Source organism: Lutjanus erythropterus, chromosome 20 (genome assembly GCF_056507025.1).
Source record: "Lutjanus erythropterus isolate fLutEry1 chromosome 20, fLutEry1.hap2, whole genome shotgun sequence".
Lineage (NCBI taxonomy): Eukaryota > Metazoa > Chordata > Actinopteri > Lutjaniformes > Lutjanidae > Lutjanus > Lutjanus erythropterus.
The window spans coordinates 7,492,342-7,515,385 of NC_139336.1; the positions used below are offsets into that span (position 1 = coordinate 7,492,342).

Sequence of the window (23,044 nt, forward strand, 5' to 3'; positions counted from 1 at the left end):
AACTCACAACATATAAGGAAGTGTGCATCTACTCATGATCGAGAGGCTCGTGCTCATGACAGCGCAGGATGTATACACACGTCATCGTCCTCAGCTGAGCTGTAATAATAACACCACTGAGCCATCTATTGTGTTGATACAGTTGGCGAGCGTAGTTCTGTAGAGAGAAAATAGTTCCTACGTGAAACTGATCACAACTAGATCTGTGGATTATTTTGAGCGACTGAGTCATGATTTCTGAAAAGAGGCACTGCTCTTACATTTATTTTTTGGTGATTTTGAGCACCACAAGCCGAGTGCCATTTAGTCCCATTATATTCAAGAGAAGGCAGACATCTCTATGGCTGATATCTCCAAAACTCTGCAGCTCACACCAAAAATCACCAAAATCTAGATGAATAAGTAGCACCACAGATAAGAGGAAAAATATGTATTGTTTTGCTTTGGGGTGGAATGTTCCTTTAAAGCATTCATAAGCATGCTGTGGAGCTGCATGCACTGTGAAATAGAAGTTCATCTCACACACAGCCTGTGTGCAGTCATGCTTGTTATGCACAGAGGTGGAAAGCTTTATTTTTGTAAAATGTCACACTGGCACTTTTAAAGAATTTCCATTTTGGGAGACTACAGTTTATATTTGTGTGCAGCATGGAAAATAAAATATTAAGATATATACTTAAAGCACATATGGTGGAGAAACTTAACATGTGGATCAGCTACATTAAAATAATCAACAGCCAATATATCACTCCAGTTTTATATTGATGGTGAATATTATTTTACTTTGAAGAACCTCAGGAGGATTAGCAACCAAACTGCTACAGCAGAAGATACTGTGGATCCAGTCAAGTAAATAAATACATAAGTAACAGTTGTTTCGCTTTATATAATTCATTACTAGGGATTGATTCTGGCTTGATAAGCGTGTTCTATTTAAAATATGTAATAACCTACTGCTGGGGCTGCACAGTTAATCAAAATTTGATTGAAATCGCAATATGGCTTTCTGCTATTTTCAAATCACAGGAGGTGAAATATTTGTTAAAGGCAAAATGTGTCTTTTAAACTTTTAAATGAATGAATCAGTGAGGCAGAGATGTCCTGTCCTACAACTCAGACTCCACACAGAAGAAAATGTCTTCATTTGGTACATGCCTGCAAAAAACTACCAACAGCAGTAGTTTGTTGATGCTGCCATGCTGACTTTTCACTAAAATTAAACTTTTTAAATCCTTCTTTTTATTATTTTATTTATTTAATGTAATAATTGTGAACTTTTTTCAGCCTCTTAAGGGGAGGCATACCAGAAATATATTGGGAACCACTGACCTACTGTACTGACAATGAGTTTTATGAGTGAAGATAATTATCAAAGTGGGCACAACAAGAGAAAACTACTGTAACAGTAAAGTGAGAGCAATATTAGGTCATCATAAAATTTTGAAGTAAATAAATAAAGAAGTAAATGTCTTTTGTATGTACAAAGTGAAAAGACAAAAGTTGTGAGTGGTCAGTGTTTACTTCTGCTGAAACACAAGATTATTTGGGGAACTATTTCTACTAATCCTCAGGAGGGAGGGGGAGTCTGACCAGCTGAGTAACCTAAGTGTTTATGACACCATGTGCTGCTCGTGCTGATGAATGGGTACAACCCACACGTGTGCGTATGAAAACGTACGCGAGCCCTCACGGCGAGGCAGGGCAGCGGGTGTCATAACGTGACCCGAGGCCACAAACTCACTGCAGCAGATCCGGTTTCCCCCCGCAGAGAGACGACAGCCGCGCAGTCACATGGACACAGAGGAGAGCTGTGGCAGATAAACTGACAGACTCCAGCCTGGAACTGTCAGCTGGATGTTGCACTCAACATCTGAACCATCAGCAGGAAAAACTGCAGTTGGATCCCACTTTTGACATTTTAAAAGAAATCAAGAAAAATAGACATTTTCACAATTGACCAGATGTGGGTTTTTTTCTTGCCAAATGGTGGTTAAACTAAAAATCTGTCATCCTCTCTGTATGCTGTTCAGTTTACTCTGGCTACATGATGTCAAATTTACACAGGTACACAGGTTTGTGATCAGTGGTGGAAAACATTATGTTACTAATTATTGTTAAGATGAAGATTTTACACAGTGGATAATATAACAAGCCTTTAAAACAGATAAAATAAAAAGATTAAAAACCAACGGTTTCCAACCTTTTTGGCTTCTGACATCGTACAAAAAGCTTTTTAGTCATGGTCAAATTTCAGATGTGTTGAGTTGTTAATGGCTTCACCAAACACTGATTTTTCCATCTATAATTCTCACATGGTTTCATTTTAATAAATGTGCAAATGATCCAATGATCCACAAAAAAAAATAATAATTGGAGAAAAAGTCCCCAAACTTAAAACAGATGTGTATCATAACTTTAGTTTTTCTTCTCTCCTCTGCCATTAATCATTCAGTAACTTCACAACTCCTCTGGTGTCCCTGCACATAAAAAAAGTATATAAAAGTTGTTCAAACTAGCTCCACCTATGATCATATATAAGATTATATCAGTCAGAGGCCAAACCAGTACTTTTATTTTAATACTGTCACTATTTTTTTTCACTATTTTTATGTTTCACACAGGAATATTTTTACTTTTCTGTACTGGTACTTTTACTTATCTTTAAAATGAAATATGAAGTGTTTGGGGAGCTGATCTGCACTTTTAGTGTGCAGATTTTCTCTTCTTTCAACACATTCAATAAAACCATAACTGCCAGATGAGCAGTGAAAGCGTCACATGAAGGCTGGTTGTTCAGTGAGAAAACACTGAAAAAAAATATTTAACTTTATATAAAGTAGATTCATATAGAAGAGGTATGAAGTTGAGGATTAAACCAAGCTTTCAGTTTCATTACAGAGTTACAGAGTTTACAAGTGGAGCAAACTGGACTTTTGTCAGGAATCTCAGCATCTGGTTTGATAATAAAGTTTTTAACAACACATGACAAAGCTTGTGCAATGATGTTCTTATCATCTTAAAAAGCTGAGATAGATCATATTCTTGAAATATTTCTAAGGACACAGAGACCATTTGACATACCAGCATCTTATCACATCTAGATTACTACAGCAGTCTTTTTACTTGCCTGAACCAAAAACAAATTGATCGTCTAGACTGTACAGCATTGAGCTGCCAGACTTTTAAACACAACTAAGAAACATTGTCAACAATCCTCTTTTAGCCTCTTTACACTGGCTCCCAGTGTGTTTTAAAATAGATGTTACTGATTCCTTTTAAGAATCTTTGTGGCCTCTCTTCCTGCTATACTTCTCACCTTCTTAGTATAGTACACAACAGTACGAAGCATTAGCAATCAGGGTCCCCGAGGCTCTGGACCAACCTACCAGAGTAAATCAAGTCGGCTGAGTCCTTTAAGCTCCTTCTTAAAACATACTTCTATCAGAGAGCCTTTCCTGATTTTATTGGACCTTTAATTTTCTTTTAACTGTCTTATATTTCCTAAAAATGTTCTGCAACGCTCCAATTTCCAGGTCCTATAGTTTCATGGTAAATGGGTGGTAAATACCTAGTAACATATTTGAAATTTCTTAGAAATTACCCACGAATATCATGGTTAATTATGTGATAATTAGCACATGCTATTTTCATGTAGTGGGTGGCAATTACTAAGGAGTAATTTTCAATAAATATGGGGACACTGTCTAACACATTTCAGTTATAAATACCTGCTAATTATCACACATTTACCATGAAATTTGGGGTAAATTTGCAGGTAAATTCAGAGAAATTTCAAATATGTTGTTTTTGTAATTACCACCTATTTACCATGAAATTTTGGGACCAGGAACTTGAAGTGATACCAACTGTTTCCCTATTCTTGCCTTTCACACTATATTACATGTTCTTACCTGAAAATGTAAAACTGCTCTTACAGATTATCACTGCATTGTAAAATGAAGGGCCAAGAATTCTTGACTTAATATTTGTGAACATAATTTATTTACATCATACAATTCATTCTGTATTATTGGAGGATTACGCGCACTGCAGTATATAAATAAAGATGTTTGTACAAACTTGCATAACTAAAGGGTAAAAAACAAAAACTGATTATTAAGCAGCCAGACTGAAAAATCAACAAAACTGAAAATTATTAATAACCTACAACCACAGGTCTCACTAAGTCACCGCGGCACACAACCACTTAGCCTCACACGATACTCACACACCAGCCGTCCACATCTACTCCCACAAACACACACACACTTGTGTTTGGTAACACAGTATGCAGCAGTCCAACACTCCCAACGCTGTGAATTTGTCAGCTCACATTAAAAATCGAGGAAAACATTCAATAGTGAAGTAAAAGATGAAAATATTAGTGGAGCTAAACCCTTCCAAAGGCAAAAAAATTAATACAAGTTTAGGCTACTTGTCATACAACACACGGCATACACACCAGTTTTCTGGAAATCAAAAACAAAGGAAACATAATGTGACTTCAGTGGATGTTTTAAAGACCTAAAAAGCAGGAAGTCCATGTGCCTGCCGTCCAGATCCCGGGCACAGAGTGGGTCACAGCATTCAGCCCGAGATCAACAGGAGAGGAAAAGAAGTAAACTGTCAAAACTACGTTACGTTTCTAGTGCCGCACACACAGCAAGAGGGAAGGGATATGAGCCAGCGAGAAGGGGCTCGCAACAAAGTCTCTTCTTCAAAGTCTCTTTTGCAGCACGTCTGAGCAGCTGTGTGTCAACGGGCGGCCAGAGTGGACGAGATTCCAGCGGCACAGAGAAGCGTTTCGGCTCGATAAAAACTTACCAGGACGCAAAGTCTGACAAGTAAGGAGGGTTAAAGTCTGACCAAAACAAACAAAAAAAAAAAAGGAAAAAAATGACGACATCCATTTTGCTACTCAAGCCAGCAGAGAGCAAGCATGGCTGAGATGGCGCCATCAGCCAACAGCAGTAACAGTCTGGGAGTCCAAACGGGCCCGAGTGTCCGAGCTCTTTCCAGGCATAGTTCAAGCGATCTCAGGGGGATCATGAAAAAGACTGGGCAGCCATCAACAGCATTTTCTAAAAGGGCAATAACTTTTTTTTTTCTTCAGTCACTGATATGGACCCACCCCCCATCTTCACATACACGTTGTTTTTGTTCAATACATCCCTCCAAACATGTTAAACTCACACGCTAATGAGAATGAAAGCTGAAAATATACGTGAACTTTCATGCACCGGGGGAAAAAACGTCCTGAATGTATAACAAACAAGGGGAGGGGGGACAAAAACAGGTCCTTCAGGAGGAAGGCTGGGCTCAAGTCCATTTTTTTAAAGCCGATTGCTCCCAGTATTCAAAGTCAAACTGAGAGTCCTCTTCATATTCTCTGGATCTTGTCAGCGACCACCACGGGGTTCTCTTTGCGAATCTTGTCAGCAGCTTCGGCTTTGTAGTCGTACGGACAGTTATGCTTATCAGAGTAACGGTGGAGTCCGCAGAACAGATTCCCACAGCGGCAGTCAAAACCTGAAATACCACAGTAGAGGACAGGCTGAGTCAAATCAATAACAAGTGCTCTCAACTGCAAAACAGCCCTGACTGTAGACATTCTGGCACGCTGCGGCGACATGATGTTGACCTTAACAACTCACCACTAAGGATGATGTGATCCGTGAACTACTTGTCAAATCGGTGAGTTAAGAAACTTTTTCTGGAAAAGGAATTTTTTGGGGGGGGATCTACGAGAATTAGAGCCCAACCCAGACTGGATGTTTGGGGCAGATTACTGGTATTAGAGAGTAAATAAGTACTGATGTTGATACATCTGCCTATATTCTTTATTCACACATGTAAAATCCAAAATGACATCAGGATATTGAAACAACAAACTTTCACTGGTGATTTTTAATAAGCATAAAAGACTATAGATGAAAAAACACAAATAAAACAACTTGCATTTATACAAATTATCAAGTGTACATAAAATGCCACCTATAAAACTAAAAAAACAATCTGCATCATGCTCTGTAAAAAAAATATTGTACAACATATAAACCGACACGGATTTAGACCAATATAGCTGTGTATAGTGTCTGATATATCAATCAGACTCTAAAGATAATATAACACAATGGATCACTACTCTCTGTAAGATAGTTTATTACTTATAAAATTACAATTTTGGAGTAATGGCACTTACATAGTAAATTTCACTGATGCAATTTTCAGAGTTTTTTATGCAAGAACTTGGGTCTAGAAATACTTTTTAAAGGCTCAAAAAATCAGTTTCTAGGAGAACAGTTAAACCTCTCCTTCTGTCTATCTCCTTTTTAGCTCTTTGCTGCCTCAAGAAAAATGCTGCAGAGGATTGTGATGGATAGTGTTGTTTTTTCCCTCAGCAATTGCAAAAAAATTATCAACTACTTGCATTCTGCTGTGGGCTGTGAGACAAAATGGCAGACAAGCAAAAGCTTGCCTTGCGATGACTCTGGTTTGGCCAGATTGTATCAACATTCTCATACCAGAAGCATGGCTGCTACCCAGAGCAATCTTACTGAGAACCTAACACTCCACCTTGTATAGAATTCAATCACTATATTTAAGCTTTGAAAGTTAGAGCTTTATCTGTGTCAGTTCTTACCTGTAAGGCCAACCTTTTTGCGGCACATGAAGCAGCGATTCTTCTTGGGTTTGGGGGGCTCTGGGGCTTTGAACTCCTCACTGCCAGCAGTGGAGGGATGTGAGGCTGAGAATGTGGGCTGACTCAACACTAGGGACACAAAAAAACACTTCACTCAGTAAAGCTGCTCTCATACTAATGCAAGCAGAGGACAAACCATTTAATACTGATGACCTACATAAGCAAACACACAAGATCAGCGAGAAGATTTGCTATTTCTATATAGTGATTCTTAATGCCTGTAAAATTCCCCTGGACATCAGATGAAACTATTTACTGCAAGCCGATCAGAAGAGCCCATTATTATTTTATTTTTGGTGTTAAACCCTGTGTTTGTGGCTGAAACTGGGGAAGGATTGGCACTCTTCCTCCTAGACAAGTATGTATCAAGTCTGTTTTATTTGTGAAATATGTTGCAAGTAGATCACGGATGTTACTGTAATATAACTGGTTTATAACGTAACATTTTCTGTTGGCCTGCTTCCAAGCTATACTGCTGTTGGCTTATTAATATTAAGGCATATCACAGGGGCCACCAGAATCAACAGAATCTGCTTTAGGCCAGAGATATACTTCCTTTTTAACCCCATGCTTGTGTAGTGTTAATTTCTGAGGATGCACACAGCCATCTCTGAAAACGGGGAACACACACGAGGCAGTCATTACACATACGCAAAAGTGTAGTTCAAAGCAAGAATATTTCTGCCAATATGTCAGAACACGGTATGTCATGTTGGTGTACCTACCATCTAAATCCAATACAGCCATAAATCAGTTCTGCTCGTTGATTTACACCTTGGTCAAATACAGATCAGAGGAAGCTAAACATTATAGTGTATAAGCTTCACAGTGGCATTTCTGGCAGGACTGTTGTATTGACCTGCTGGTATACTTCTGTGTTAGTGTAACTGTTTAATGTATGGACAGCCTCTGTTATACATAAAAAGTCCATACATGGCACCCACCTGGCTCTGTAAGTTCTACTTTGCTCCCTGATGCTCCTTTCTCCTCACAGGAAAGACTCATCTCAGTCATCTGTTGTGTTACAGAAATGGCTGTTGAAAGCCCACTGCAAAGAATAAGAAGGACATTTTTATAATAAAACCATACAATATTATAAAATAAAGCAAAGCTTAATATTTAATATCAAATTTTTGAAAAGGATTTCAGGAGAGTAAATCAGTTACATAACCATATTTTCCATATATCCAACATCTTATCTGTTGAAGAGACACATAAGATACTAATAAGAATGTATTTTCTTGTTTCAGGTTTATTTGTGGCGTTGTGTTTATTAGAAGGGCCCACATGAATGACCAAACATTGAGGCATTCGTGACTTTGTAAGCAGGCTTTGGAGCGTTTCTTTGACATTGTTTTATGATACAGTTACTAATTACAAGTTAAAAAATTTAACCAGTCGTCTAATCCAAGTATCACAATATTTAAGTAAGGTAATCTGATTACTGTCAGTTGCCTTTAGATCAATTCAATACCAAATATGGTGAAACTGTTTAGCCTAATATGGTTTATGGACATTGTTAAATTTATTAATTGCCTGTCTAGCCATTTCCTTTGTTGTGCACAAATGCACATTTGGATTATATAGTGGTACCCGTGTGCTTTTAAGTTAAGTAACATTATGCAGAACTGATGAAATTATGTTCCCCTTTTCTGATTTTAAAACAAAATATTGTTGAAATTTCAATGGAAGCCGTGATAATGAATTGACTGCAAAATGGGCTAGTCTCAGTGAGACCAGAGAGGCGTTGTGAGACTCCTGAACTGTTGTAATGTGTACACAATGTGCATGTTAGTATATCATTCTTTATTTCTTCCTTATTTCTTCCATTTGTATCCCAATGGTAATCCCCAGTTCCTATTAAATCCTATTAAACTTCCTTTTCTTCTGGCTGTAATGGAATACAGTTTGCTTTTTTGGTATCCAGATTTCATATTCCTGTTAATGTATGTTTTTACTCCCCAAGCCTGTTTGTAAGTGGACAAGGACTGGAAACACTATACTCACAACTCAACTTAAACGCAATAGTACTTGGAAGTGGAGTATAAATTGTGTATTCAACTTCCCATTTCTTTGTTTGAAGGCACTAAAATAAACTGTGGTGGATTCCCTCACCTGAGAGACTCGGAGGCAGCAGCCTCAGCAGAGGCAGCGGCGGCCTCAGCTGCCACCTCTGCAGCAGCAACTGCGGCGGCTGCGGCATTATTCAAAGTGGCCTCTAACCTCTGGATGGCCGAAGCCTCAGCTGTGGGGCCGCTGCTGCTGCCTGAGGGAGGAAAGTTTCACCACATGTTACGGTCGGACACAGAGGCCAGGGGTTTTGTCCCACGTGCACATGAGAACAAAAGAAATCTGCGACAGACGCAGCAGGTCTTACCGACAGGACTCAATGTACTGACTCCACCATTGTTCTGTCTTGACAGGTGCTCCTTGTGGCACACAGAGCACATGCCATTAGTCCTAGGGTTGCCATAGAAACCACAGCCAGTGGGACAGAGCATAGGAACTGGGCTCTGATTGGTCTCCTGGGCCATAGTGATGTCTACCACCTGGTGAGCTGACCTGGAGACACAAACAAAAGACACATGCCAGAGTGATGAGTGTTTGCACAGGTACAACTGACATACAAGGAAACACGTCTGACCTGATTAATTATACATAGACAAATGATAAACAGACCTACAGAATTAATGAGCATTAATAAGTTGAGTCACCCTGTACAACCACCCCAACAATTACTACAAAATAACTTTATTGTCAATGAAGTCCTGTAATTTTTTCCCTAGTTTTCAATGGCTCATTGACACAGCAACCTCTTGGCATGTTGTCATCTGTTAGCCTTCAACTCACTGCTCCATCAGACGGCGCACATAAACAAATACCGACAGATCACACGTGTGTAACCACACGCATGGAGTGGCAAGCGAGGGTCGCGCAGAGTCGTCTTCATTTTGTGCGAAAGGCAAAAGCAATTAGGCTGTCCAATTTATTGTGATTTTTCTTCATCTACAAAGCAGGCTGTTCAGTCAGAGAATTATTTATTATTAAAGTAGATTACTATTTCAAGCACTTTACCCAAAATCCAAGAACTTTTTAAACATTAAAAACATTCAAATTGAGGTGTTTTGAAAGATTCCCAGCACCTGTATGAACCCAGAGTCTATTAAATCACACTTAACTCCATTCAATACCCTCATACCTAGAGGTGTCACAATTTCAACAATAAACTGAAAATCAATGAAAATGAGCTTTCAGCATCAACAATCTTGGAATCAAAGACAGAATGGCGATTCTCCCAGTATTTTTCCTCTCCACCCATTTAGTGGTGCCCGAAGAAACAAAAGAAAAAGAAAGAGTCAAAACAAGAGAGCATAGCTTACTGGTCATTGTATAGTAGTTGCTACCATATAGACAATCTTTTTAAAGAAGAATGTAAGATTACATTTGTCAGTGCCTAAAAACAATGATCTGTTGATCTTTACAAATCAGGGCATGGCAGTCTAAAATGGTGAAGCCATCAGTGCTTTAAAATGAACAAGTGAATTGCATCGTGACCTTAAAACACGTAAAGCGTAAAAAGTCAAAGAGTTGTAACACCACTAATAAATGACATTAAGTTCCCATTATCAGTGCTGACAGTTATTGTGCATTCACAACTATCAGCCATTAACACACACTCACATTTGACTTGGGCTACTTTAGCTACTGAGCTACTTAATACATTATATTCTACCACATGCAAGGTCAAACAACACTGTACAAGAGCAGTGAGTCACCACTGACAAAAGCCTTTCCTCAATCAGTTATTCCTTCAATAGTCAAAGAAAAAAAAACACAATAGCTTCCATCTAACCTGTATCACTATAGGTACAACACATTAACTGAATAATGAGATAATCATGTGATTTAAGCATTGACATGTGAGAAAAGGCATCTATGTATCGACCTTCTCAACCTCTTGGTTCAGAGATGTTTTAGATTTGCAGATGAAGACTGTGAAATGGGGTTTACAGTCCTATAAAAGCTAGGAGGCGGACCCTGAGTTGACATGATTTTTTAACACAGATTTTCGACCATTTAATTTGGGCAGTCATCTTTTTCAGTTGCTGGTGTAAGACAAAATTCAACATTTGAGAACTTTAGCCTTTTAGTTAAATCAGGTTTTCCTTCATATCTATTTTGCCTGTATGGAGAAGCATCTAAAATTCATGTTTAACTAATACCGACAAAATAACTTCCTCAAAGTTCAAACACAGTGTACAAATCCCCTCATCTCTGCCAAAGTTACTCAAGTAAACATGAACTTGCGTAAGCCTTATAATAACATTAAAGGAAGTTGTGAGGATATCACGAGTAGGAGGGCTGTTATGAATCATTCGTAAAACACTGGGGAACCACAAACATCACCAAGTTCAGGTTCCGGTGAATTGCATCAGAGGCTTCCTCCTCTCCCCATCACTACACTGCAAGCTGCAGCTTCACGTGTGTGTGCCTGCAGACTGCAGTACTCCATGCAGCTCACAGGCTCACATGGACCTGTGTATGGTGGCTTTCCTCTGTCACACGGGAGCAATGTGACACTGATCTCAAAGGCACGCGCACGCACACAGGGTACCTCAGTACAGTAAGGCTGCGAACGCATCTATTTATAGACAACCTCAAGATTCCTGGTGTCATGCCAGGATTTGTATCCTCGACAGAGTAGGTTTCCCCATCAAAGATACCATCAACTTTCCAGTCCAAGAGAGGAAACACATTATGAAGACAGGGGGCTGCCAAATCCAGCACAGTTTTGTTGGAATGGGCAGGGGAACAGATTCTGACATAGGTACAAATTTTAGCACAACACCTGCAGATCACACAGAAAGCAGGGCTGCATGATATGGTACAAAAAAAACTCATATCATGATTATTTGGACTGAAACTGCAATTACAATACGTGATACTATTAGTGGGAATGATGTTGTGACATTTGCTAGGGTCTGTACCAAATAAACATGTTTTCTTTCATCTGAAGAATGAGATTTTTAGGCCAGGAAATCTCTGCAGCACTAAAGTACTTCATTACAATGTTGTTTTCTCACACATTTTCATTTTGTTAAAAATTGTGATTTGGTTCTTGTTCGGCGATTTGGATACTGCGCTTGGTCACACTGCGATTTCGATCATATTGCAATTAAATGTGCAGCACTAACAGAGAGTGGAGCACGTTTATCAGCAAGACAAAAGACAAAATCATTCACTGACCCCAACATGTAGTCTAGTGGTACTTGGAACATGCTAGCATCAAACTCGCAACCCCGCTAGCATCTCAAGTCCTAATGTGTAGTCATATGTTTTCAGTGGAGGTGGTTTAAGCAATCAATGTAGTTAATCTCAACTACAGTCACTGGTTGTTTCCTGACAAACACCGGGCCACGGCAGTGTCAATTCTACAAATCCACTGAGTCATGCTAGCAAGCTAATGGCTGCTGCTAACGTCTTACTTTGAAAAACTATGCTACATGACACCGGGCAGCGTAGACACATTCAACCATGAGTATAGTTTTAAAAGCTTTTAGTTAAAAGACACGAAACTAAGCATTATATTCAATAAATTCATTTTATGCTAGTGATAGTTAGCCACAACAACAGTGTGACCAGATTCTCGTGATCTCATTAATGCTAATGTTAGCATGCTAGACCTTAGCTAAAGCAGAAAACTGTTAGCATTTGCTTTGTCTGCTCTTTGTTTTTGTTGATGGCACAGATGAGCAAAGTATCTTGGCACTAACTTATAACAAAGTCGTTTTGAGAGTATTAGCATGTAAAATATGTGAGTGATGAGTTCAGCTGGCACAAATAACAATAAAACCTCGATATAATTTTAGCCAACAAGATACATCACTACATGAAGATAGTGGTGGAGTTGCTAGCAGATTAACTTTAGCCAAGTTAAATACAGATTGACTTTATTTTTAGTTACTAGACAAGTCGATGGTAATAAACTCCAACACATTCAAGTTAACTTAAGAATTTGTAGTTAACTGCTATACAATACGGAACTTGTGTTTAATTTACAACAACCTCACAGTTGGAGAAGAAAAGTTTTCAGGGACACGTGCTAATGTTAACCAAACGGAACTATTCTGAAATCCTCGCCTTCGAAGTGAAAATAAATTTACATAGATGTCAAGGCTAACTGTTAATCGCTTTCAGCTAAAGACTTTAAAACTGTGTACGTTGCTGTTTCACTCTTCACAAAGTTCACAAACACTTAGGCTTTCTAGCTGGCTGTGGTTTAACTAGTTCACTTACCTTCTCTGCCTGAGAAACGTTGTTTTCTCGAGAGACTTTTTAAACTGACGGAATAACTTTGTTTTTCTCGGAGCTAAATAACTAGGGCCGTCTAGGTGCGTCGTTGTTTGTGCCTTTCTTTTCAGTCTTCTCACGCCAGCCTCCACTCCGCCTGGGAGTACCTTCAGCTAGTTTCGTTGACGTCCTCTCTGTCGCTGATTTGGGGTGGCATCTGTTTTGCTTTACGTGGTGCGTGTGCGTGCCCCCTTTTTCCGGTGGACGTCACGGAAATTGTGACCCTCTGATTGGAGGGCAGGTAGTGTTGCTGGAGAAGAGACACAAAATATTTCAGGCCATTACAAAACATTAAACCGGCCTCTTTCGACAAGTAGACAGTCAGTCGCTCCGACCTTTTTTGTTGCCTAGCTGAAAATCAATGTTCATGTAATCAAGATGGCCCAGCGCAGACGTGCTGTCTGAGAAAACAAGATATGTTGCCTTCAACTGCTCCTCGTAGACTTGACTTTCCTCCAGGGAGTTTGGTATTTCTGTGTCAAACCTTGTTCTTTGTCTGGTTAGCTGTATCTTCCCATGGACAATACAGTGAAATTAACAGTCATCAGAGTATAGGATCATCATATTTGGATGGAACAGAAACAGAACAGAACAGGTCTAAACAGGGCCCAAGAGCTTGTTTCATGTGACTCTGTTGATACCAAGTTTGATATTTATTTTTTATTAACTTTTTGGCTCACTCCCCCTATTTTATCTTTATGAGGACAAATATAACAATAGCATGGATCAATTATGCCACATACTACAGCATTTACAGGCTAGGATAGTTTGTAATGCCCATCCTTTGATGAGACGTAATACAAATACACAAAAGATCAGCAAGAAAATAAATACAAAACAGCAAAAAAACAAAACAAAAAAACCCAGCAACAATACAATAAAACTCAATGTCAAGGACTGGAATGTATGGCTACATGACTGATCCTTTAAAAGCTGTGCTCAGCTGAGTTTAAAAGATCAAATTCATGAACCATTTTGAGTTCTGTATGAACAAAATGAACAAAGAACATATGAACAGAAAACACAGCCATACTCAAAACGTTTATTATAATTAGTTTTACTATTTGAAGATATATTTGACAGTAGAATAGCTCTGTTTTGAGGAAAACTGGAGGTGACCTTGTAGTCAGGAAGGAGTGTGATTCCAGTTCCTCCAGGCCACACACAGGACGAAGTTCATAAAAAGCTGAAAGACACTATAAATTCTGTAAGGCAGTACTCCACACAACTGTTATTTGTTCTTTTTAGTTATTCTTTGAAATTGCAAAACTGCTGAGGCCTAATGCCTGTGTGTATGAACTTGTGTTTGGAGTGGGCAGAAGGATAAATAATTCAAAAAGTACAGCCTTGGCAAGACAGATAAACACTAAGTCCTTGCTAAGCCAAAATGCATGTAATCTGGGGGTTGATCAAACAGCACTTGTAAACACAGTAAACTCCGTTTTTTACATTAATTAACTACAGTTTTTTCTTCTGTTTTTTGAGCATGTGCACGTGTTCATTAACTTATTCGTTCATGTTAACTGAATTTACAGATTTAAAAAAAATTACGCTTCAGAAAGTGTAATAAATACTAAGCAAGACGTAACAGGAAAAGGAAGTGAGCAAAAAAAATTTTTTGACCATGTGACCACTGGTTGTCTGGGGAACGCATTTGAAACAGCTGCGCTCGACCAATCACATGCTTGGAGAATTCAGGGCGCAGCGAATCAGCTTGCGGAGAGCGAGGATTTAAACCAAGAAGCTGAACCTACAAATTACACGGTACCGTTCTCCATTAGGATTTCCCGTCTCATTGTTGAAGCAACACACGGTTCGACATGGCTCTTCGAGTGACTAGAGTAAGTGCTCTAAGCTTATACATTTCTTATTTTGCACCGTATATTTGCAAAAGTCTTTACAAGAAATCCTCGTTATTGAATTTTTATAGTTTTAAATACCTGCAAGGTTTAATGCGGTCGTGCGTTCTGCTCTCCTGCGGTCTCGTTCTGTAATAGGAACGCGACTAAAGAGTCTGAAACCAATTTAAACTAATAACATGCTATATAACAAGCTTTTTTTGAAAAAAAAAAAATATTTCGACATCTTTCTCTTTATTTTACAGAACCGCTTGGCTTCTACCAGGACTGACCTCGGGGGAAAGGCCTGCTCTGTGAACGGGCCCTCACTGAAGCCTCGAGCGGCGCTTGGCGAGATTGGAAACATCGCAGTTAACAAAGAACCACAGAAAAAGGTAAAAATGTGACTTAATTATAAAATCTGGCGAGTCTACTATGATCTTCGATGCGTAATTGAAGTAATCCATGTTATAGGAGTGTCATCTAGTAATTGCTACAAGGCAAACACGCCTAACTAGCCATGCTTTCAAAATTCTTTATAGGATTTGTGAGATGATGCACTGGCTTGATGGGGTCCCATTGACCTGTATGATAGGATTGTCTCAGAAATAAAATGATATATGCAAAATGATTAGCAGCTGGACTCGGTGAAGCCCATAATGTAGCAAAGGGTGTGGGTTATTTACAGTGCACCAGTGCTAGTAAATTGCCTCTTAATGCCAACCTGCACTGAGTAAGAAGGGTGAATCTACTGCTAATTTTTTTTTTTTAAAGGTTAAGAATGGCAGAAAATGTTAATTACATGTTCAAAGTTGACTTCTTAAATTGCTCATTTTGTCTCACCACCAACTTAAAGGCTTAGTCCCCCAAAAGCAAAGTCAGTCATCCACTCGTGTGTGTGTACACATACACCCAGTTCAAATGGTGTGTGCATGAATGTGGTGCCAAGATGAGGAGCTATAGCAAAGATTTAGGCTAAAACGTGGTGTTAATGACATCTCTCAATTTAATTTGGCATGTTGGATCTCTAGGAGACTCGGATTACACCAGATGAGCAGTATGCATGCATTTTATGGTTATTTTGTTTGTTTCACATTTGAAACCCTGTCATTGACTTCAGTGGTTTAGCAGATCTTGCAATGGTGTTTTCCTGTGAAACATCAGTGTTTTTGTGGATTAAAACTACAGCAATCTTCCTCTGGTATGAGGGTGAATAGGCAATGAGTACATGTTTAGGTGGACTATTCTTTAATCAGGTGACAGTAATCACAGTTACTAAAATGAAATGTTAATTTTACTTGGTGAAATTGATGCCAAACCAAAATTAGTTTTTCACTTCACCAGACCCGAATTAACCAATCTGTTTTTCACTTTTAGAATGTCAAGACAGAGGCCACAAAGAAGGCAAAAGTCACCACCAAAGTTGAAAAGGCAGTTGTTGAACCACCCAAACCAAAGGCTGTTCCTGTTAAACCCCAACCTGAGGTGGAGGTGAGTCATCTGCCAGTGGCTACCTGGCCATTAAAGCCCATGACTGCTGGCTTTGGCATTCCTGTATATGTAAATTTGTGGAATTTCTACCACTGCAGGTTATGCCTGAACCAGCATCCCCCACCCCTATGGAGACTTCAGGCTGTGAGCCTGCTGACCTCTGTCAGGCATTTTCAGACGTCATCCTTCACACTGCTATCAGGGATGTGGATGCAGATGACTATGACAATCCCATGCTCTGCAGTGAATATGTGAAGGACATCTACAAGTATCTGCGACAGCTTGAGGCAAGCAAAAGTTTAAACTTTCCTTGACTACATATGCCTGTAATCGTAGTCTTAGGTTTAACCCAGTTTCCTGTTTATCTTCAGGTTGAGCAGAATGTCAGACCTGCTTACCTACAGGGTCAGGAGGTGACTGGTAACATGCGGGCCATTCTCATTGACTGGCTTGTGCAAGTGAGCCTTAAATTCCGTCTGCTGCAGGAGACCATGTACATGACTGTGGGAATCATTGACCGCTTTCTTCAGGTGGGTGACTATCAAGCTTGAGCCATCTGTTATATCTGCATGGAACAAATGACTGGAATATTCCAGCCTTCTGCCAACATGCTACGTGCCGCTCAGTTTCTAATATTGTGTGGTTGCACCTCCATCAGGACCACCCAGTCCCCAAGAAGCAGCTGCAGCTGGTCGGTGTGACTGCTATGTTCCTTGCTTCCAAATATGAGGAGATGTATCCCCCTGAGATCTCAGACTTTGCCTACGTGACAGACAGGGCCTACACCACCGCCCAAATCAGAGACATGGAGATGACAATCCTGCGGGTGCTTAAGTTTCAACTAGGTCGCCCTCTTCCCCTGCAGTTCCTCAGAAGGGCCTCAAAGATCTACGAGGTTTGTAGTAGCATTTTAATCCAACAGAAACTAGCTATGGTGCCTGCTTTGAAAGCTATATTTAGCTATTCCTTACTTGTCTCCCCCAGGTGACTGCTGAGCAACACACCCTGGCAAAATACCTCCTGGAGCTCACCATGGTGGACTATGAGATGGTTCACTTCCCACCTTCCTTGGTGGCAAGTGCTGCTTTGGCCTTCACCCTCAAGATCTTGGATGCTGGTGAATGGGTGAGTTTGACTAGTCACAACTGGCTTCATTAAAATCATGCTCTACATGAAATCTCCTCCAGACTATTGTAGCCCAACTGATTTCAGAATTTGAGGCTGCAAAGAATACAAATGTTTAACAAGCAAAATGGTCCAGTTTGCATCCTAAACATTAATATAACTTAAGTTAGCCCTTGAAAAACATAACTTTACAGTATACAAATTAGGGTGTGTCATAATCTTGTAACTACAACTGAAACATGGTCAAAACACTTAGCATTTCTGTACTGCAATTTATTAGTCATAGCATACACAAGTCTACTGGTTACAAGTTAAAATAGCCTGGTCTTAAAGTTGCTCATCTTACAGTTGCATTCTTGTTGCAAAGAATGGCTGGGCCTATTGATGATTGAGCTAGAAACATTTTGGGCTGTTTTCCAGATTGGGGAAAATGCCCTGAGATGCATGGTCTTTGACTAAAGTTCTGAAATGTCTGTCCTTAGGATGTGACACTGCAGCACTACATGGACTACACAGCACAGAGTTTGATTCCTGTAATGGCACACATTGCCAAGAATGTCGTGAAAGTGAACGAGGGGCTGACCAAACACATGGTGAGTGTTGTGAAACTGCATAACAATTCTGACATTTCTAACTGTCAGGCAAAGCCTTATCACCTGGTGCATTAGCTTAAATGGAGCAACTGTAATGCACTTAACTGAAGAGCCTTCATCTTAACAAAGCCAGTAAAATGTCAGGGATTCTAACACTGATCTTTCTGTTTTTTATAGGCCATTAAAGGAAAGTACTCTACATCAAAACAGATGAGGATTGCCACCATCTCGCAGCTCAAGTCTTCATTGGTGAAGGATCTTGCAAAGCAAGTCACCCAGTGAGATGACAAAGTTTTAGCACCATGTGCTGATTTGTATTATAACTTAAACTTTTTAACGTGACTGAGGGATCAGCACACCAAGGACCATGTCAGTGGTTTGCATGTTTAATGAAGTTGTGATTACTTTTCCTGTCAACTTTCAAAGCATGCCACGAGTTTTGATTTCCTATGGTCCCAGCTTTCATTTTTGAAAGCTGGCCCCTCCCCTAAACTTCACAGGCCACAAAATGGCAGTGTTGTCTTGAAAACTTGACCTGCTTTTCAGTGACTTGACTGTCGCCTTATATGTATTTACTTGGTGAGATTTCAGTCCCCTACCAGTGACTACTGTAATGCAACAGTAGCCGCTCACAATTTTCACAATGTCTGCTTACAACATGGACCATTAATGCACTGTTAGCTGACTGGAATCTTGAGTATCCTTGAACACTATCTGAATATCCACCACACCAGTGTAATGTGACCAAGTTTCAAGTCTCTGCAATTCTTTTATATTTTTATTTTCTGTAACTGCTATCTTGACTCCTGTGGCATGTTTTTAAAGTTGTCAGCATTGTAAAGGGTTCAATGGACAACCATTGCCCCACCCTTTTTTAAATGGGATTGTTATCTTAATGTGATGTGTACAGCAATACTTTTCAATGGTTTTTACATTGTTAAATGTCTTTTAAAGCTTCTATTAAATGAGTCTGACCAGAAATTTCCTTCCCTGTCATTCACTTTGATAACCACTAGAGGTTGCTCTAAGCTTACAGATGCATGCCTCTGAGCTTCCAGTTCTGTGTCTGCTTAAGCAGAGAGGTTATGGGTCTGAATTTGTAATTCGGCTTGGTAAATGTTGACCACCACTTTAGTACTTGTCAGTTCCCCCCCAGGTCAGTATGTTACAACACCCTTATTTGTGCTATCTGGGTCAAGGCTATGCTGGGGAAAGGTAATCTCTTCCGCAATAGTGGGTTATGCACCCGTTTGGAACCCAAAAATCATGCCACCTCCTCAGGCCAAATGTTATCTTGGACCAGAAGTTTTGACTTGGTGTTCTGCACTATGACTGTTAAAGGTCAAGACTGAATTGCTTTTCTTACTGCATCTAAACATTGCACCTCTAACCCTGCTTTTTGTACACTTTAATATGTGTTCAAATTAAACTTCACTCCCCAAAATGGTCAGAACTTTTTTTTTTTTTTTTTTTTTTTTTTTATAACTGGTTCCTTGCCTCAGAGGTAGTTATTGAGAGCTAGGCATTGGTTTATTAAATGTCCCTGTGGTCAGCAGGTTCTTGAGAAATGTCTGTCCACCAGAGTGCACCAAAACTTATTTTTCTGCAAAATGCCCCATTGAATGCACTTTACTTAATTATGTGCTTATTAAAACTTGCCCTGCCAATACATCAAACAATGAAATCAGCCTCCAGTACAGTGTTGGCTGTGTGAACCATCCATTATCACTATCTCTGTAATAGAACAAGTCTACCGGCCTTTTTCAGATATTTCAGTTGTATGTACTGCAGCTGCCCTTAAAGTACACACTGCATGCAGTGTATGTGTTTGGGACACATTACTGAACACTGACCCTCTTAATCATACATCCATCAAATTTTGTAGTAAGAAATGAAACCTGGCTAATGAGCTGTCATTTCCCTGGTCTCTTGGCAGCTCAGAGAATGTGACCTCTTCTCTTGCACAGATGATTGTGGGTCACAGTAGCCAGAAAAGCATGCTGGCTTGTATACTGCAAAACGCCACTGAATGAAGTATGACATCTGGTATTTTTGGCATTTTGTATTTGACACAGTATGTATTGGGACCAGGGTGGGAAATTAGCACCAACCAAAGGCTGGTAAAGTATAAAATTAGCTGGTAGATTTCAACACAAAATAATACTAAGTGGCTGATGAAACTGAGAATTTATCTGCCAGTGGCTGGTAGATGTTCACACTTTAAAAAGCTAATTTTCCACCCAGATTGGGACATACTTAATCTTTTTCTTGCATACTGGACACTACCTTTGTCTTGTCATTAGACCCTGATTCCAAAAAAGTTGTGATGCTGTGTAAAAAAAAAGTATATTTGCAAATCCTTTTTGACCTCTGCAATTGAGCAGTTTTACTGTTTTTTGTTTATATACACTCATTCATTTGATGTCTACAACACAGGAGGAACAAAAGACTGGGAAAGTTGTGTAATTCTTAATTGACAGGTAAATGGGTTAATTGGTAATAGGTGATAGTATTATAGTTGGATATGAAAGGGGCATTGTCAAACAGCTCAGTCCTTCACAAGCAACGATGGGGTGAGGTTTACCACTTTGTAAAAACTGCTTGGGCACACAGTCCAACAATTTAATAACATTTCTTAATGCACAGTTTCCAGGAAGGGTTAGGGATTTCACCATCCACAATCCATAATATCGTTAAAAGTTTCAGCGAATCCAAAGAAAGGGTAAAAACCAACATTTGTGACATTCTAACCCCCAGGAGGCATTGCATTAAAAAACATCATGATTGTTCAAAGAATATTACTACATGGGCTCTGAAAAACCTCTGAAAACCACTGTTTGTAAATGCAGTCCATTGCTGCATCTACAATTGAATTGACTTTATGCCCTGTCAGTGCCCATGGCATAATTGGTAATTTGATGAGTACTGCAGTCCTATTGGAGCCATAGACTATGTTAAATATGTTGTAATCCTGTTTGATATACGATCTATTTTTGAAACACGTTGTTTCTCCCCAGACACGGTAGAGACAGGCAGGCCGCAGGAGCTCTGCAGGAGCACAGGATGCTTGCAACATCATAAATTGACAATAACAAGTGCCGACAAGTCCTCCGCTGTAAGCTGACCCACTGTTTATAACTCAGTTTTCTGTCAATATAAAGTCAAGCCTGTTATCCTGAAAACGAAAGCCCACTGCTCCAAAAAACACTCCAGACGATGAGTTATGTGACTGCCTGTGTCGCTGCCTGCCAGACTCCATTCACATTTTGTTCATTTTAACAGTTATGAAGATCATCAATTATTTCTTATAAACATTCACAGATCCTTATTGGTCTTGTGAAAATTTAGCATTAATATGAATTCTGATTAATGTGAAACAAATATACAAAACAGTTATTCTGGTCCAGAATGAACATTTCAAAGGGGGACACCACGGCTACAGCACTGATGTCAAGTGAGGTGAGTCTTTCTCTTTATATACTTATAACATGTTTTCTTGGTGTCTGATGACACTTTGTGGTTGTTTTATGATGTATCACAGTAAATATATTACAGACTTCTACTTTAAATGTGTTCTCAGTTTAATTTCCAGACAATTTACTGCATCAGGAAATGTGTGTTATCCTCAGCCAACCCCTTCTGTTGAGTGTTGTGATGCTCTTCAACGTCATAATCTTAAAATACTTGTAAGACATGTAGATTTCATGTAAGCTACAGATGCAGAGGCCCCTCACAACTCCAATTACATCACATCAAGCCACGAGTATTTAAAGCTAATGGACAGAGCAGAGTGGGAGCTATTATCACTTTAACCCATTCACAGCTGAGACCCTGGGGGAACCAAGCGCCCCCCTTATCAATCCTCCCATACCCAGGGGGATTCCAGGAGAGCTTTGTACAAGACCACCTGCCATCTGCATGACGTGAGTCACTGTGTGCACCAGCGGGATCATAAGGCCATCGCTCCTAAAGGCCTGCCAGATGACAGCTTGAATACATCTGTTGCTGTATAGGCCGAGACCAGAAATCATCTGCCGCTGAAAGGGGAAAAACATTATTTGGCACTCTGGGAGTTTGGGTTTATTGTAGTTCGTGCACAGAGTTCATACAGTGAAATATGAGGAGTAAGTTCCACATAAAAAATCAGTGGTGCTTTCACTGTCTTGTGAGGTAGAGACACAGCCAAACCAGGCTTTGATAGTTTACTTACATAATAGAAAATTGTTCACACAGCACTGTTTTAAGATACATCTGTTACCTGACATAATGACATATAAGCAGTAACGCTGACACCTTAAGAGCACATCCCGTTTATCCATCCAGCCTCGCGCCTTCTGTTGTTTTCCACAGAGACACATGATAATTAGTCTCAGTTATCCTGCAAAGCCGGGCTTTTAAACCCACAGATCATACTGAGAATTCATACTTGGAGGCTGAGGTCATGACTGGGCAGCCATATCGGTTTACAAGACAGATTCCTCCTGTGCGGGGCTCCAAACCATACACTTGCAGCTGCCTGGAACACTTTTTGGCCTTTCTGACAGAGATTCAGCTGCGTGACATTTATTATGATGGAAAATTGAACATAGTGGCTGCGCAGTTTAAGACAGCTCAGCAACTGAACACTGAAACACCACGTTCGCTAGTAACCTTAAAACGCTTAAAGGGTCATTTAATCTAAATGACTAAAAAACATATTTCACCACTCAGTACTCGTGGTATCGAGCCATACAAATAGTTTTGGTTTTATGTGTGGGGTTAAAGAAAGGCCTCTGAGATTTCTGCTTTTACCCCAAGACGATACTTTGCGGTGCTCAAAACATTAACAAATTACACCATAAAATCTTTGCAGAAACACGTCTTTCACTCTCAGGAAACTGACAATTAATTATAAACCATGGTTGAAAATAGAAAATACACACAATTGTTCCTGCACGTCACAG

At 39.7% G+C, this 23,044-nt stretch overlaps 2 protein-coding genes across 2 annotated transcripts; one reads left to right on the top strand and one right to left on the bottom strand.

The window, feature by feature from the left end:
• Positions 1–3,979: 3,979 nt before the first annotated feature.
• On the bottom strand, positions 3,980–13,231 carry LOC146308132 (AN1-type zinc finger protein 5-like). The gene is made up of 6 exons (XM_084745708.1): positions 13,001–13,231; positions 9,081–9,265; positions 8,819–8,969; positions 7,648–7,751; positions 6,644–6,772; positions 3,980–5,529 (listed from the first exon to the last, which is right to left on the bottom strand). Exons 2-6 carry the CDS (start codon positions 9,235–9,237, stop codon positions 5,381–5,383), a joined length of 690 nt encoding a protein of 229 aa, XP_084601834.1. The 5' UTR covers positions 9,238–9,265; positions 13,001–13,231; the 3' UTR covers positions 3,980–5,380.
• Positions 13,232–14,739: 1,508 nt separating this feature from the next.
• Positions 14,740–19,545, top strand: ccnb1 (cyclin B1). The gene is made up of 9 exons (XM_084745660.1): positions 14,740–14,895; positions 15,159–15,287; positions 16,270–16,383; positions 16,482–16,670; positions 16,755–16,913; positions 17,042–17,278; positions 17,368–17,508; positions 17,991–18,101; positions 18,279–19,545. Exons 1-9 carry the CDS (start codon positions 14,875–14,877, stop codon positions 18,381–18,383), a joined length of 1,206 nt encoding a protein of 401 aa, XP_084601786.1. The 5' UTR covers positions 14,740–14,874; the 3' UTR covers positions 18,384–19,545.
• The last annotated feature ends 3,499 nt before the right edge of the window (positions 19,546–23,044 follow it).